The sequence below is a fragment of the Ahaetulla prasina genome, chromosome 2 (genome assembly GCF_028640845.1).
Source record: "Ahaetulla prasina isolate Xishuangbanna chromosome 2, ASM2864084v1, whole genome shotgun sequence".
In the NCBI taxonomy this organism is placed as follows: Eukaryota; Metazoa; Chordata; class Lepidosauria; order Squamata; family Colubridae; genus Ahaetulla; species Ahaetulla prasina.
The window spans coordinates 30,047,156-30,063,027 of NC_080540.1; the positions used below are offsets into that span (position 1 = coordinate 30,047,156).

The window sequence follows — 15,872 nt, forward strand, 5'->3', positions numbered from 1 at the left end:
AAATCTCCATTCCCTCTTGATCAGCTGGGACTCGGGAGGCAGAGAATAGATGGGGGTGGGGCCAGTCAGAATTTTTACTACCAGTTCTCCGAACTACTCAAAATTTCTGCTACTGGTTCTCCAGAACTGGTCAGAACCTGCTGAAACCGACCTTTGCCGTGGGCCAGATGTGGCCCGTAGGCTGCTTAGATCTGGCCCGCGGAGCCACCTGGAAAACAGCGAAGGACCGGCCTGTGGGGTCTCTGCCAGCGAAAACAGAATTTGGGAGGGCTACATGCAGCCCTCCCAAGCTCTGTTTTTGCTGGCAGAGGGTTGCAGAAGGCAATTTTCCTGACGTAGAAGGCAATTTTTCCTGACGTAGAACATCACTGCCGACGTGGTGCAGGGGTTAGAATGCAGGATCGAACTGCTGGCAGTGGCAGAGCCTTCTGGCCGCCACAGGCGTCCCCAAAATGAGTGACATCGAGCTGGCCACACCCCCTGCCCCCCCCAGGTCAAACACAGCCCTGATGCGGCCCTCAGTGAATTCGAGTTTGACACCCCTCCACCAGGTGAACATATAACTTGTTCCACATTGTCTTAAATGCATTGGAAAGTCCAAATATAAGGTTCTGCATCCAAAAAAAATCCCTCACCTCATATGATTATGTATAGATTAATTATCACTAGCATCTTTTTCTCCTGTGTTAGTAGAACAAGATTTTTCTTTCTTTACTTTCTACATTAAGGACTTAAGTTTTATTAAACCAAGTCAGGAATATGACACCAATCATTGTTACATTCCGGCACATGCTTGCTTTATTTTTTGAAATTTTTATAGCCACCCATCTCAGTAGGATGAATCTGAGCAGCTTACAAGTTAAAAATGGCAAAAAAACCCCAAACATATATATATAAAAATAATTCGAGCAGTAAATTGGAAACATAAAAGCACAGAAGAATGCCATCCAGACTTCACAAACAATGCAATCACCATGCAAGGTCTTCACAAACCATGGCCTGATGGAACAGCCATGTCCTCAGGGACTTCTTAAAGGCCAACAAGGTTGGGGCCAAGTTGACATGGCGGAGGCAAGGTAGCAATAGCACTTAGACTTATAGATTGCTTCACAATTCTTTACAGCCCTCTCTAAGCGGTTTGCCCCCAACAATCTGGGTCCTCATTTTACCGACCTCAGAAGGACGGAAGGCTGAGTCAACCTTGAGCTGGTCGGAATCGAACTGTTGGCAGTGGGCAGAGTTAATCTGCAATACTGCATTCTGACCTCTGTGCCACCATGGATATATTATATTTAGCCAGGGGTGGGCTGCTGTGGATTCAGCAGGGTTTGGGCAATCCTCTAGCCAAGGATCGCCAGGGTTCGGCAAACCCCGAAATGTCACTCCTGGATGGCCCCTCCCATCCCTCTTTGCCCCTCCCAGGAATCTCTACGCAGACCGTTCATCATTCCAGGTAAGTGCAGGGGCCGCGTAGAGAGTCTGGGAGAGCAAAAAACGGCCCTACTGGAGGTTCTGGAAGTCCAGGAATGGATGTGTTTCCGGTTTCCGGAGGGCCTCTGGACCCTGGAGGAAGCAGTCTGCACCCTCCTGGAGGCTTGAGAAAAACCTCCGGAGCCTCCACCGTGGTGCAGGTGGCCGACTAGGCCACGCCAACCATGGCCACGCCCACCCAGCAACGGGGCAGCGAACCTGTTGCTAAAGGATCTGAAGCCCACCCCTGTATTTAGCACTCACTATATTTAACAAGAAGTAATAAATTAAGCCCCAGTAGGAGATTACAGGAATAGGACTGCAGACTAGACTTAACATCCATCCATCCATCCCAGAAGACGGCAATGGAAAACTACTTCTGCACTGCTGCCAAAAAGACCTGCACAAATATGTCCCAGCCAGGGAACTCAAAACTGACTTTTCCTGCTCCGCATTTAGCTGTACATTGTTGAATGAAAAGGAGTTTGATCATCACCAGGCTGACTCAGCCTTCCGTCCTTAGAATGCATGTTGGGGAGAATGGGCTGACGTGGCGCAGGGGTTAGAATGCAGGATCGAACTGCTGGCAGTGGGCAGAGTTAGCCTGCAAGGCTGCATTCTAACCGCTGCGCCACCACGGCAACGATGTTCCGTGCATCGCCTTGAATATTATCCCTAACAATTCAAGGTGTGGACTTCGAATGCAGTTGTAGGTAGTCTTAGATTTAGAACTACAATTGGGATCGGAACCTCTGCGCTAATTGTAGCAGTCCTTAAGTCGCGCCCATTTTAACAACATTTTTTGCAATGGTCATTAAGTAAATCCAGCTTCCCTCACTGATTTCGCTTGTTGGAAGTCCCCTGGGAAGACTACAAATGTCAATCATGTGACCCCGGTTGGTGCAACTGTCTACAGATCATTTTGATCATATGACCATGGAAATGCTGCCATGGCCTGAAGCGCGAGAACAGATTGTAAGTCACCTTTTTTTCAGTGGTGTTGATCATTAAATGAATGACTGTAAGTAAAGGACTACTTAGTTTCCTATTTTGACCTTACCTATTATTATTTTCCATTCAAAGTGCAGAAGGCAGGCGATATTTAAATGCTGGTCTCGAAAACAACTTACGGACTTTTTAAAATATATAAACCATATGCCGAGCAGTTAAAGATATGACCCAACGTCTTGGTTTAATCTAATGCCAAAGACATCTGCAATCGTCAATTCAATCCCTTTCAACTCTGGTATTCTGTTACATAAAATTCAGAGACATATAACAATATAACAATATAACAACAACAGAGTTGGAAAGGACCTTGCAGGCCTTCTAGTCCAACCCCCTGCCCAGGCAGGAAACCCTACACCATCTCAGTCAGATGGTTATCCAACATTTTCTTTAAAATTTCCAGTGTTGGAGCATTTACAACTTCTGCAGGCAAGTTGTTCCACTTATTGATGAATGTATCTTTTCTTTTATGTACACTGAGAGCATATGCACCAAGACAAATTCCTTGTGCGTCCAATCACACTTGGCCAATAAAATTCTATTCTATTCTATTATTAATTGTTCTAACTGTCAGGAAATTTCTCCTTAGTTCTAAGTTGCTTCTTTCCTTGATCAGTTTCCACCCATTGCTTCTTGTTCTACCCTCAGGTGCTTTGGAGAAAAGCTTGACTCCCTCTTCTTTGTGGCAACCCCTGAGATATTGGAACACTGCTATCATGTCTCCCCTAGTCCTTCTTTTTATTAAACTTGATATTAATATTAATATATAAAACTTGATATTTTATTAAACTTAATAAAATAAAATTTTTATTAAACTGATTACCCAAATACAGCTACTGACTTATCTAGGTACATTTCTGTGACGAGGAGAAGCTTTACAGCTTTGTGTCCTCCCCCTCAAAATGCTCCTTTTTGAGATGAAGTTTCCTAGCTGGCCACAATGAAAATTTGTCCTCAACTTACGACCTCAACTGAACCCAACATTTTTGTCACTAAGCAAGACACCAAGCACAGGGAATGTTGTCCCATTTCAGCAACCTTTTTTTGCCACAGTTGTTAAGCAAATCACCACAGTTAAGCTAAGTGAAACATTTGCTAAGCGAGTTTTGCAACCTTTCCTGCCGCAGTTGTTAAGTGAATCACCGCCATTGCTCAGTTAGTAACATGGTTGTGAAATGAATCCGGTTTCCCCATTGTCAAAAGGTCGCAAAAGGGGATCACAGGAACCTGGGACACCGTGACTGTCATAAGTAAGAGTCAGTCGCCAAGTTTAGTCATGCAGCCATGGGGATGCTACAATGGTTGTAAGTGTGAAAAAAACAGTCATAAATCATTTTTTTCAGTGCAATTTCAACTGTAATTTCGATTGGTCACTAAATGAACTGTTATAAGTCGAGGACTACTTGTCAAAATGGCTGCATTTTCTTTGTCTTCGTTCAAATAGTTTCACATGTTGATGACAGATGAGCAATGTTAAGGATGCCTGGGTGCTATTATGCAATACGGCCACAAGATGGCAGTAATATCAGATGGATGGAGTCACGCTCTTAGAAAAAGACCAAAAATGGCTGTCTCTCACTTTCCCACTGGTGCTACCATGACAATATTTGTTGTCATGACGACAGATGTTCTCATGACTTCTCTATTGGTGCAACCTCCCTATTTCCCCAAAACCTATGTTTAACCCTTACCTAGCTGGGACTTAGCTTATGAGCAGCCTTCACAACACTTAAGCATGCATAAGTCATCTCCTATGTAGAAAAAGTTTGGCTTACAATAACTGTAGTGGTCCTTTCGCTTTGATAAATGAAGATTGGTTTTCCATTTTAGGACATGAACAGCAACTAGGCCCTTGAGTATTGCCTAATGTAAGTGTAGGAAGTTAACACCCACACCCACCCCTCTCCTAGAAGAATGAAATATTCTAGGAAATTTTAAAAAGGCAGAATATTATACCTCCCTGGATGAGAAAAGGAGAAACATGCTCTTGGAAGCAGCCCTCACCTTTGTTAATGGCCCCAGAAAGACTGGTGCCAACCTATCTACAAGACAAAAGGCTGGGCCAGCTTATCTACAAAACAAAATCCTTCATCCTCAGGACATGATAGGATTAGCCCTCCCTCAAGATCCAAACCAGGACAAAGCCATTAAGCCATAATAGAAATTGCCCAAAGTCCCTTCATTACATTACCCATCAAGATTCAACCAAGCCTGGGACTCAAGACAACCTACAAACTCCCCCTGCATAGCCCCGTGGGAGACTGACAACCAATCAGAATGCATTTCTTTCACAGGAACAGGAAGCAAGTTCAAAGCCCAAGAAAGGGTATGAATCTCTTTCTCTCTCCCACCCATGTGCTCAATTGCCCAGGACCTCAAACCATGTGGTCCTGTCTACCGTTAAACCATCTTTCCAAACAGCCTCCATGTTTCCAGTATCTTTCTCCCCGCTTGGAACTGAACCCAGATGGGACATTTCTTCCAACACAGGGGTCCCCAACTGGATCGCCCCCAGTTCGCAGCATGCCAGAAACTGGTCTGCGCAAAACAAATGAAGCCCCATCCATGAGATGCAGGCAGCACATGTAACCATGCCCCCTCCGGTCTGCGGAAAACCTCTCTTCGCAGAATCGGTCCCTGGTGCCCAAAAGGTTGGGAGCCGCTGGCCTTATACTTTTCAAAATGAATTTGAAAAACAGGAAAATAAACAGAAATGCCAAGGAGTGCCTTCCCCCATACAAGGAGAAGCAGTGCAGAAAAGTGTTGAATCACACATGTTCACTCTAACAACTTTAAGATGTCTGATATCAGCTCGTAAAGGATTCCAGACCTGCTCTCAAGTTGCCATAGACAGGAGGGGGGAGAACTAATGGAGCAGCTTGGCTGCCAGAAGCACATTCCATGCATACCTTTCTCCAGATTGTATCCTAGGTTACCAGAGCCAGCCAGAGAGGCATGTTTTCTACAGCCCGCGAAAGTGCTCCGTTGGAGAATGTGATTTATGACACACTCACGGAGGAGGGGGGAAACAGGGTCATAGTGAGGCCGTAAATTACGTAGGGCTGACTCTGCTTGGATACATGCCAACATGTTGCTCCTAATAAATGGATTTCTTTTGAAACTTGGCTCGAGGCTCATGAATTAATTAGGGCATTCTTCGGAACTCTAACATCTGGACTGTGTGGGAAGTTCCCGCTCACTGAAGAATGAAATATCTTGGGGAATATTAAAAAGGTAGGATAGAATATTTCCCCTAAAGGAGAAATGGAGAAAAAAAATGTTAAGGGAGGCCGAAACCAGCATCAGTCTCCCTTCCCCAAGCAGAAACTGAGGAGGCCAGCTTTTAGAAATGCAAATTTGGTAATCCATTCAGAAAGACTGGATCAGGCAGTAACTTCAGATAAGCAACACAATAAGCAACACAATCAAGCCAAAGGTTGACAAAATTAGCACAAACATCTAGGATTTGCATTTCCCCTTTTGCCTCTAGAGCCAGCCAGGACCCCTACATGACTCTGTAGGAATACAGAAGGTATAAAACCCACCCACTCTTAGCTCCATTTTGTCAACTGTCCCAGTATCACATGTTGGTGGTTCTGTTCATCAATAAACCAACTTTCTTTCCAGTCAGCCTCCATTTTATTCCCGGCTTGGAACTGGACCTGGAACTTTTCTTTCAACAATTCCAACCCCCAGATTTCCCCAGCTTGGCTAATTCTGGGAGTTGGACTCCAGACATTTTAAAGTTGCTAAGATTGTAAAATACTGACCTAAAGAACCTTCGCTGAAGTGACTAAGAAACGTACTTAAACCATAAACATTAAATTAGTGAGTTTCTTCAATTTCATTCTTCTCGAGGAAGTCAAGAGCATAAAGATGATGGATTTATGATGGTTTAGTTTCCGAGAAATATATGGCTATCCTGCCTTGCTTTGTGCACTTCTGCTTCACATTGCCCCTTCATCATTTCCTGATGACGATACGGTGCTAAGTCAAAAACTCTTATTCCATGAAAAGAATAATTATGGTGCCTTACTCAGCAAATTTTTGGTAAATAATTGCTGGACTGAGGGCGTGACAACTTTTGTCCCATTCTGATCACGGCTAAGAATTTTCTCCTCTTCAAATTCTTTTGTCTCAAACAATTGATGCGTTTCCCACACTCCAAATATCCAGCGGTTTCCCCCCGGTGTGAGTCCTCTGATGTCGAATAAGAAGCGTGCTAGAAAAAAAGTTCTTTCCACACGCCAAACATTTGAAGGGTTTTTCCCCAGCGTGACGCCGCTCGTGCTTGCTAAGTAGTGAGCCCTCACTAAAGCCCTTGCCACACTCTTGGCATTTAAAGGGTTTCTCCCCGGTGTGAGTCCGTTCGTGTCTAATCAGGAGGGTGCTCCAAGTGAAGCTTTTTCCACACTCCAAGCATTTGTAAGGTTTGTCTCCGGTGTGGGTTCTCACGTGAGAAATAAGGATGGAGTTGTGACTAAAACTCTTGCCACATTCCTGGCACTGGAAAGGTTTCTCCCCGGTGTGAATCCTTTTGTGAGAGGTGAGGTGTATGTGTTGACGGAAGCTCCGTCCGCAATCCGGGCATTTAAACGGCTTCTCGCCCGTGTGGATTCTTCGGTGGGAGGTCAGGTGGATGTGCTGACGGAACCTCTTCCCGCACTCCAGGCATTTGAAAGGTTTCTGCCCCGTGTGCATGGCTTGATGCGCGGTAAGGATCCCACTCTGACTGAAGCATTTCCCACACTCCTGGCATTTAAAGGGTTTCTCGCCCGTGTGAATCCGTCGATGCGCCGTCAGGCTTCTGCTCTGACTGAAACATTTCCCGCACTCTGGACACTTGTACGGTTTCTCCCCCGTGTGGCTTATCTGGTGCCTAATAAGGTTTGTGCTATCGATGAAGCTCTTGTCGCATTCCAAGCATTTATAGGGTTTCTCTCCAGTGTGGATTCTTTTATGCCGAATAAGTTCAGAGCTGCGACTGAAGCTTTTCTCGCATTCGGGACATTTAAAGGGCTTCTCCCCCGTGTGAGTTCTTTCGTGTCGAACCAGTTCGGAGCTGTGACCGAAGTTCTTTTCGCACGAGAGGCATTTAAACGGTTTCTCTCCCGTGTGGGTTCTTTCGTGCCGAATCAGGTGTGAACTCTGGCTAAAGCTCTTCCCGCACTCCGGGCACCGAAAAGGTTTCTCTCCCGTGTGGGTTCTTTGATGAGAAGCCAGATGTATATGTTGACGGAAACTCTTCCCGCACTCCGGGCACCGGAAGGGTTTCTCTCCCGTGTGGATTCTCTCGTGAGAGGTAAGGTGTATGAGCTGGCGAAACCTCTTCCCGCACTCCAGGCACGGAAACGGCTTTTGCCCCGTGTGCATTGCTTGGTGCGCCGTGAGAATGCCGCTTTGACTGAAGCACTTCCCGCACTCTAAACATTGATAGGGTTTCTCTCCGGTGTGGCTTCTCTGGTGGGAAGTGAGAATGCCGCTGTTACTGAAACACTTCCCGCACTCCAAGCATTTGTAAGGTTTCTCTCCCGTGTGGCTCCTTTGATGGGAAGCAAGGTTTCTGTTTTGACTGAAGCTTTTTCCGCACTCGGGGCATTCATAGGGTTTCTCTCCCGTATGAACCCTTTTATGCCTAATCAGTTCGGAGCTCCTGCTAAAACTCTTCCCGCATTCAAGACATTGAAACGGCTTCTCTCCTGGGTGGGTTTTCCAGCGCAGGTTCCTATCCAACGTTTCATCCCAACTTTCTACACGTGAAGGAGCCTTGTGGTTTTCCCCTTCTTTTGGAAGGTCTGGGTGGACTGAAATTTCATGGACGCCAAGGTCCAAATTAGCAAATGATTCATTCCTTTCACCAGTTGGGTTTCCATTTTCCTTCATTACCCCTGAATTTCCAAAAGTGTCTTTTACATCTTGGCACGTGCAACTCTTCTCCAGCACAGGTTGTGACACCTCTCTATTGTTTCTTCTGATCCACCCCTGCCCATCTGAAATGAAGAGAAAAATCGGATGTAAGTCAAAGTCCATTAAGCCAGATAATTAACTCTCTACCCTATTTGGAAAAATATTTAAAGGAACAATCAATTGATTAATACTAGACATGAGTTAGCATTTGCTTGGCAAAAACTCCATCCCAGCTTCTGCCCTGACTAGCTTTCAAACAATTAAACAAGAGAAGAGCAACAAAGATGATTAGGGGACTGGAGGCTAAAACATATGAAGAACGATTGCAGGAACTGGGTATGTCTAGTTTAATAAAAAGAAGGACTAAGGGAGACATGATAGCTGTGTTCCAATATCTCAGGGGTTGCCACAGAGAAGTGGGAGTCGGGCTGTTCTCCAAAGCACCTGAGGGTAGAACAAGAAGCAATGGGTGGAAACTGATCAAGGAAAGAAGCAACTTAGAACTAAGGAGAAATTTCCTGACAGTTAGAACAATTAATAAGTGGAACAACTTGCCTGTAGAAGTTGTGAATGCTCCAACACTGGAAATTTTTAAGAAAATGTTGGATAACCATCTGACTGAGATGGTGTAGGGTTTCCTGCCTGGGCAGGGGTTTGGACTAGAAGGCCTCCAAGGTCCCTTCCAACTCTGATGTTATATTATATTATATTAATTAGGAAACTTTCTCTGTAAACAATCCAGTATTCTCCTGGTCTTGAAGTTGGCTCAACCACTTGAAGGGTATAAGGGGCCACACAAGGAAATTTAAGAGTATAAAGCAGGATTTGACAGCCAATTTGGTCTTGTGACTTAGGCACCAGGCTAGAAAGCAGAATGTGTGTTCAAAGCCCTCCTTAGCCATGAAAGGCAGCTGGGTGACTCTGGGCCAGTCACTTTCTCTCAGCCCACCCCACAGGGTTGTTGTTGTGGGGAAAATAGGAGGCAGTTGTATTGGACATAGTTTCCGCCTTGATTTATTTGTAAAAATAATAAAGGCAGGATATCAATAAGTAAATAAAAATAAGATAGAAGGATGGATGGATGGATAGATGGATGGATGGATAGAATAGAATAGAATAGAATAGAATAGAATAGAATAGAATAGAATAGAATAGAATAGAATTTTATTGGCCAAGTGTGATTGGACACACAAGGAATTTGTCTTGGTGCATATGCTCTCAGTGTACATAAAAGAAAAGATACGTTCATCAAGGTACAACATTTACAACACAATTGATGGTCAATATATCAATATAAATCATAAGGATTGCCAGCAACAAGTTATAGTCATACAGTCATAAGTGGAAAGAGATTGGTGATGGGAACTATGAGATGATTAATAGTAGTGCAGACTTAGTAAATAGTTTGACAGTGTTGATGGAATTATTTGTTTAGCAGAGTGATGGCCTTCGGGAAAAAACTGTTCTTGTGTCTAGTTGTTCTGGTGTGCAGTGCTCTATAGCATCGTTTTGAGGGTAGGAGTTGAAACAGTTTATGTCCAGGATGCAAGGGATCTGCAAATATTTTCACAGCCCTCTTCTTGATTCGTGCAGTATACAGGTCCTCAATGGAAGACAGGTTGGTAGCAATTATTTTTTCTGCAGTTCTAATTATCCTCTGAAGGCTGTGTTTTTCTTGTTGGGTTGTTATCTTGTTAGATAGATAGATAGATAGATAGATAGATAGATAGATAGATAGATAGATAGATAGATAGATAGATATCGATAGATATGGATGGACAGATAGATGAGATGGATGGATGGATGGAGATAGACAGATAGATGAGATGGATGGATAGATGGAGATAGATAGATAGATAGATAGATAGATAGATAGATAGATAGATAGATAGATAGATAGATAATACACAGAGAGACAGATTAGATAATCTCCCACTGGTAAACAATTTCAAGGAGTCCACACAGTGTGTACCCACTGTAAAAAAAGCGAACATTTCCTCCTTCACAAAATATTAGAACCAAAATATTTTATTATATTATGATTTTTCCCCCCCTTGTCCCTCTGGCATTTCTATCCTTTTTTCTCTCTCTCTCTCCAGCTTTTACTAGCACATCTTTTCTCACCCACTCGGAATGCTTACGTTCCTCAGCCACATTCTGGAAGGGGATACTATTGTGGGTCCTTCCAGCTGAAGCTACATGGCTTTCCTGTGATATTCCTTCTTTTGGGAATGGGTCCACGGCAGAAGTTTCCATGTTCCTGTAACGTTTGGAAACCCAGAAAGGAAGTGAATTGGGCATCTGGAACGAAGAGATCACTCACTAAGCAATATATCTGGCAAGTCTGAAAAGAAACAAAAAATAATCTGCAAATAAGGTGCATGGAGAGAATAATATATATATATATATATATATATATATATATATATATATATATATATATATATATATATATATATATATATATATATATATATATATATATATATATATATATATATAGCTTGTTGTTATGACCCAGGCCCAAGTAGGTAGGAAACTCAATCAGTGAAAAAACAAACTTTTCGAACAGCTGAGAATTACTTCATTCCCACCGTAGTCCAACTAAATTAAAACAAATTCCTCCCAACACAAATTCCTCAGTCCTATCTCAAACCTTGGTCCAATTAGACAAACTGCCAAAGGCCTTTCTTAGCAAACGTTCAGAAGACACCGATACAAAAATAAATGCAAGAAGACGAAGCTACCAACATTGTTTTCCAGCAAAGCCCAAGCGCCGTTGCTGGTCTGTTTTAAGCCTTATAGGAAGGGCTAATCATCTCTTGGTTCTATTCCCGAGTCGTCCTCTTTGCTTGAGCTGCTCTTGCCTTCTGGCAGCTCTTCTTATGTGTGCATTAGGAACAGGCTCCTTCTCTTCCTCTGCCTCACTACTATCAGTATCTGGAGGCTCTGGAGGCCACACTTGTCCTTAGGAAACCTACAGTTATTTAATCAAGATGGATCAAGTTGAGAAGCATTTATTAAGATGGATGTGATGACACCTTTCTTTAAAAGCCAGCTGAGCTCGACTTCAATATATCTTGAATGCATATATACCCAGAAGGTGAGCAGACATCGAATAAATTGAGATCCAGTTGTAGGAAGCACACCAGTAGGGGGATTCAAATCCCGGTGCTACTGGTTCGCTATCGGCAGGACACGGGCGTGCACGCTTGCTTTGCAAGCCCACGGCGCTTCTGCACATGCGCAGAGCATTTTTGATGACGCCTGGGCAGGTGGACGGAGCCTCCCGCTGCTGCTACCGGTTCTCCCGAACCGGTGCAAACCCATCACTGAAGCACACACCCCTCCCTCAGAAAGAAGACTTTCCTAAGATCAAATCATTCACTTCTCTCCAATACCGGGAAAACACTCCAGGTAGTCCCTCCCATAGTTAAGTTTTATGTATGAGATATTTTTATATCTATTGAGAAAACTGGAGTATTCCATTCAGTATCCATTTACAGAAATCCAGGCCAGCCTCTTCACAAACAAAACACCTTCAGCCACTGGAGCTGATGTGACTATGAATTTACATTCCCCCCACCCAAATTCTAAGGACAGGACATGACCTTTAGGGCATAATAGGATTTTCCCATCACCATTAGAATAGCAAAAGATACAAGGCTCACTACATTGCACAAGCCCCTGGAGCATCTCAATCACCAAACCCCAGAACCCTTTCAAAATCCACCCATTCACTCAGCTGTTTTGTCAGCCACCCCAGAAACATGCTGCTGCCACTGAAGTTTCTGGAAAACCAAATAAACAGAGACCTCCTTTCCTTGTTGCCAGCCTCCATTTTATTTCCAGCGTGCTTTTTTCCCCTCCCGGCTTAGAACCGGACTGGATTTTTTTCTTCCAACACAGGTATTGTTGTGACCCAGGTTCCTGGACTCGGACTCCTGGACTCGGATGATTCAGAAAGTGAGGAAGAAGACCTGGCAAGGCCTGCTTCTCCTGGGCCCTCTCCCTCCCTGGCACCCACCCAAGGGGAGGAGGAGGGGCCGGCAAGGCCTGATTCCCCCAGGCCTTCTTCTGATTTGGCACACCCCAAGAACAATTTTGGCTTGATGCAAGACTGCGCAGACGTGACCGGCGCACGCAGCAGAGGAGGCGTTGGGACAAAGTCAAAGAATGATGAGTCACGGAGTGACATGCACAGAGGCTATAAAAGCAGGAGGCAGAACTTCCTGGCTTTTTGTCTTGGACAAAGCAGTGAATTTGTGCGGGCAAACTGTTTCAATGGAGGGAAGAATATCTTAGTAAGTAACTCCGGCCTTATCTATAATTTCCTAGTTATCTCCAGAGACTTGGCAGGCGCGTGGGTAGACGTGGCCAGAACATTTATCTATGTAAATAAACTAGAAAAGAAGGCCTTTGACTGACTCTTTGTTGGGAGTATTGGGGGAGGGAAACAGAAAGATACGTTGGCAACGACATGGAGAATTTTGCCCTTGTCATTCTTCCTGGGTGTTTTTGGATTTCTTAGTGACCAGTCCATCTTACAGATGTGAAATTTCTTGGCGATCTCCCCTCAAGAGTCCTAACCAGAGCCAACCCGGTTTGGCTGTTTGAACTAAGCTAGATGCCCATATTGTTATCAACCACTAAAAGCCTCTTTCCTCCCTCTTCAGACAGAGGCTTCCAAAGAATGTTTGGCCAGACCTGACTCCTTCTAACGTAAATGAGTTTACGAACTGAGTTGCAGTCTTGAAAGCGAGATTTGGGGCCGACTCTGAGAGATGCAAATCCCTCCTTCCTTTCGTTGGAAGAAATATCTATCTGGTTCAGTTCCAAGCTGGGAGAAACCAGGGGTGGCATTCAAAAATTTTAGCAACTGGTTCTCTGCCTGGTTGGAGGGGGGGCATGGCCATAGTGGGTGTGGCCTACTTGGCCTCCTGCACCACAGTGGGGGGGATTTTCGCCCTCCCCAGGCTCCGGAAGCTTTTTTCCAGCCTCCGGGAGGGCGAAAACAGCCTCCCCCTGACTCCGGAGGCCCTCCGGAGGCCGGAAACAGACCGGCTTTCAGACTTCCGGAACTTCTGGGAGGCCCATTTTTTGCCCTCCCAGAGGCTCTACCCAAGCCCTGCACTTACCTGGCATCCAAAACGGGCTGCGAGGAGACGCCTGGGAGGGGCTGGGTGGGGTGGGCGGAGTCAGCCAGTTCTTGCAGCTACCAGTTCAGCGAACCAGATATAAAATTAGAAGCCAGTTTGCCTGAACCGGCTGAATCCCATCCCTGAGAAAGACGCTGGAAACAACATGGAGGCCGATCGGAAAGAAAGATTCTCTCGACTGGGGAACAGAACCAGCAGGGTTTGTGGTTCTGGGGCAGCTGACCAATAAGCTAGATGAGCGCCAGGATTTTTATACAGATCCTGAAATGCTGCTGAGGTTGGGTGGATTGTGCAACGAAGGGGCTTGTATTCTAAAAGGGAGTTGGGCAATTCCTATTGTGGCTAATGGCTTTCGTCCTCTGCTGGATCTCGGGTGAGGGGGCTGCCGTACTAAATCCTACCATTCGGCTTTCGTTAGCTGTCAAAACTTTCCTGCAAGGCGTTTCGAAATATCCTGCCTTGCGTGGCTTTCCGCTTGCAGTACTTGCTTTGTTTATGAATGGAGCCATCTAGATAGTTGGCTTCCTCTTTCAATAAGCTGCCCACAGTATTTGCTTTGCTTGTGAATGGAGCCATCTAGATAGCTGGCTTCCTCTTTCAATAAGCTGCCCACAGTATTTGCTTTGCTTGTGAATGGAGCCATCTAGATAGCTGGCTTCCTCTTTCAATAAGCTGCCTACAGTATTTGCTTCGCTTGTGAATGGAGCCATCTAGATAGCTGGCTTCCTCTTTCAATAAGCTCTTTAATTTCCTTAAGCGCTGGCACCTGCTGCGGGCTATTAAGAAAGACTCCGGGCTGCTTTCTGCCTCTAAAAACATCTTTCTCCATTTCAATCGTATTCATTTTTATGAACATTTTTTTTAATTTATTTATTTATTTTGTCACAACAGTATATATAGAATAGAATAGAATTTTTATTGGCCAAGTGTGATTGGACACACAAGGAATTTGTCTTGGTGCATATGCTTTCAGTGTACATAAAAGAAAAGATACGTTCACCAAGGTACAACATTTACAACACAATTGATATAAGCATAAGCATGAAATTGCTATACGATATATACGCATATACCTAAGCATAAGTACCGTATATACTCGAGTATAAGCCGAGTTTTTCAGCACGTTTTTTGTGCTGAAAAACTTCCCCTCGGCTTATACTGAGTTTTTTTTTTAAAGCCCTCGGCTTATACTCGAGTTTTTTTTTTAAAGCCCTCGGCTTATACTCGAGTTTTTTTTTTAAGCCCCTCGGCTTATACTCGAGTTTTTTTTTTCTTTTTTTCACATTTTACCGGACGGAAGCCCTGCCGGTGCAGTGAGAGGGCGGGGCGGGGGAGCCGCCAGCCTTCTCAGCTGAGGGGGGGAGGGTTTCCCCAACCGGTAGGTGCCTCATTTCCCACCCTCGGCTTATACTCGAGTCCCCAGTTTACCCCAGTTTTTGGGGTAAAATTGGGGACCTCGGCTTATACTCGGATCGGCTTATATTCGAGTATATACGGTATGTAATAACTATATGAATTGGATACAATCAAAGGGAACATTAGGACAGGAACGGTAGGCACGCTGGTGCTCTTATGCAGGCCCCTTACAGACCTCTTAGGAATGGGGTGAGGTCAATAGTAGATAGTCTTTGGTTAAAGCTTTGGGGATTTTGGGAAGAGACACAGAGTCAGGTAGTACATTCCAGGCATTAACAACTGTTACTGAAGTCATATTTTCTACAAGATTGGAGCAGTTCGCTTTAAGTTTAAATCTATTGTGGGCTCGTGTATTGTTGTGACTGAAGCTGAAGTAGTCTTCAATATGTATTATATATATATGTATTATAACAATACATATCCATGTATGAATACATTCATATGTCCATCATATTCTCCAATATAATATTCTGCCTTTTTTTTTTTTAAATAGTTCCCAAAATATTTCATTCTTTGCGGGGGTGGGTGGGAAGGGCTTCCCACACTTTCAAAGGTGCAGAGAGCCCAGCCTGCAGCTTTGCACGTTGGACGAGGAAAAATTCCTTCTCAAGACAAAAAAATCCACAGTGACTTTCGCCTAGAGGAGGAGGAGTCTGGGATGGATTTATTGCAAAAAGGCGTGGGGAGGGGGGGGGCGTGGACTCTTCCCTCCCCCTCTCTGCCTTTTCGTTTCTCCCCCTTCTCTGGGCTGGCTGGGCTTTTGCATTGCGAGCTCCCTCCTGCCTTTCCTTTCTCCAGCCAAGCCCGATGTCTCTGCAACTTACCAGCTACGGGGGCAGCAGCTGCGCTTCTCAATGCTGCTCTCTCCACAACTGCTCAGCTTCCATAGAAAAGCGAAGCCGGGATGGGTGG

General features: G+C 44.7%; 1 protein-coding gene across 4 annotated transcripts; it reads right to left on the minus strand.

Annotated features, from left to right (window-relative positions):
* Positions 1 to 788: 788 nt before the first annotated feature.
* LOC131189841 (gastrula zinc finger protein XlCGF57.1-like) lies at positions 789 to 15,872 on the minus strand. 4 transcript variants are annotated; one of them, XM_058166356.1, is made up of 3 exons: positions 15,785 to 15,872; positions 10,527 to 10,729; positions 789 to 8,468 (listed from the first exon to the last, which is right to left on the minus strand). In XM_058166356.1, exons 2-3 carry the CDS (start codon positions 10,684 to 10,686, stop codon positions 6,616 to 6,618), a joined length of 2,013 nt encoding a protein of 670 aa, XP_058022339.1. In that variant the 5' UTR covers positions 10,687 to 10,729; positions 15,785 to 15,872; the 3' UTR covers positions 789 to 6,615. The 4 variants fall into 4 exon arrangements, with proteins under 4 accessions (XP_058022339.1, XP_058022340.1, XP_058022341.1 ...); XM_058166357.1 differs by having other exon boundaries at positions 10,527 to 10,686; positions 15,785 to 15,819; XM_058166358.1 differs by lacking the exon at positions 15,785 to 15,872 and adding an exon at positions 13,126 to 13,258 and having other exon boundaries at positions 10,527 to 10,645.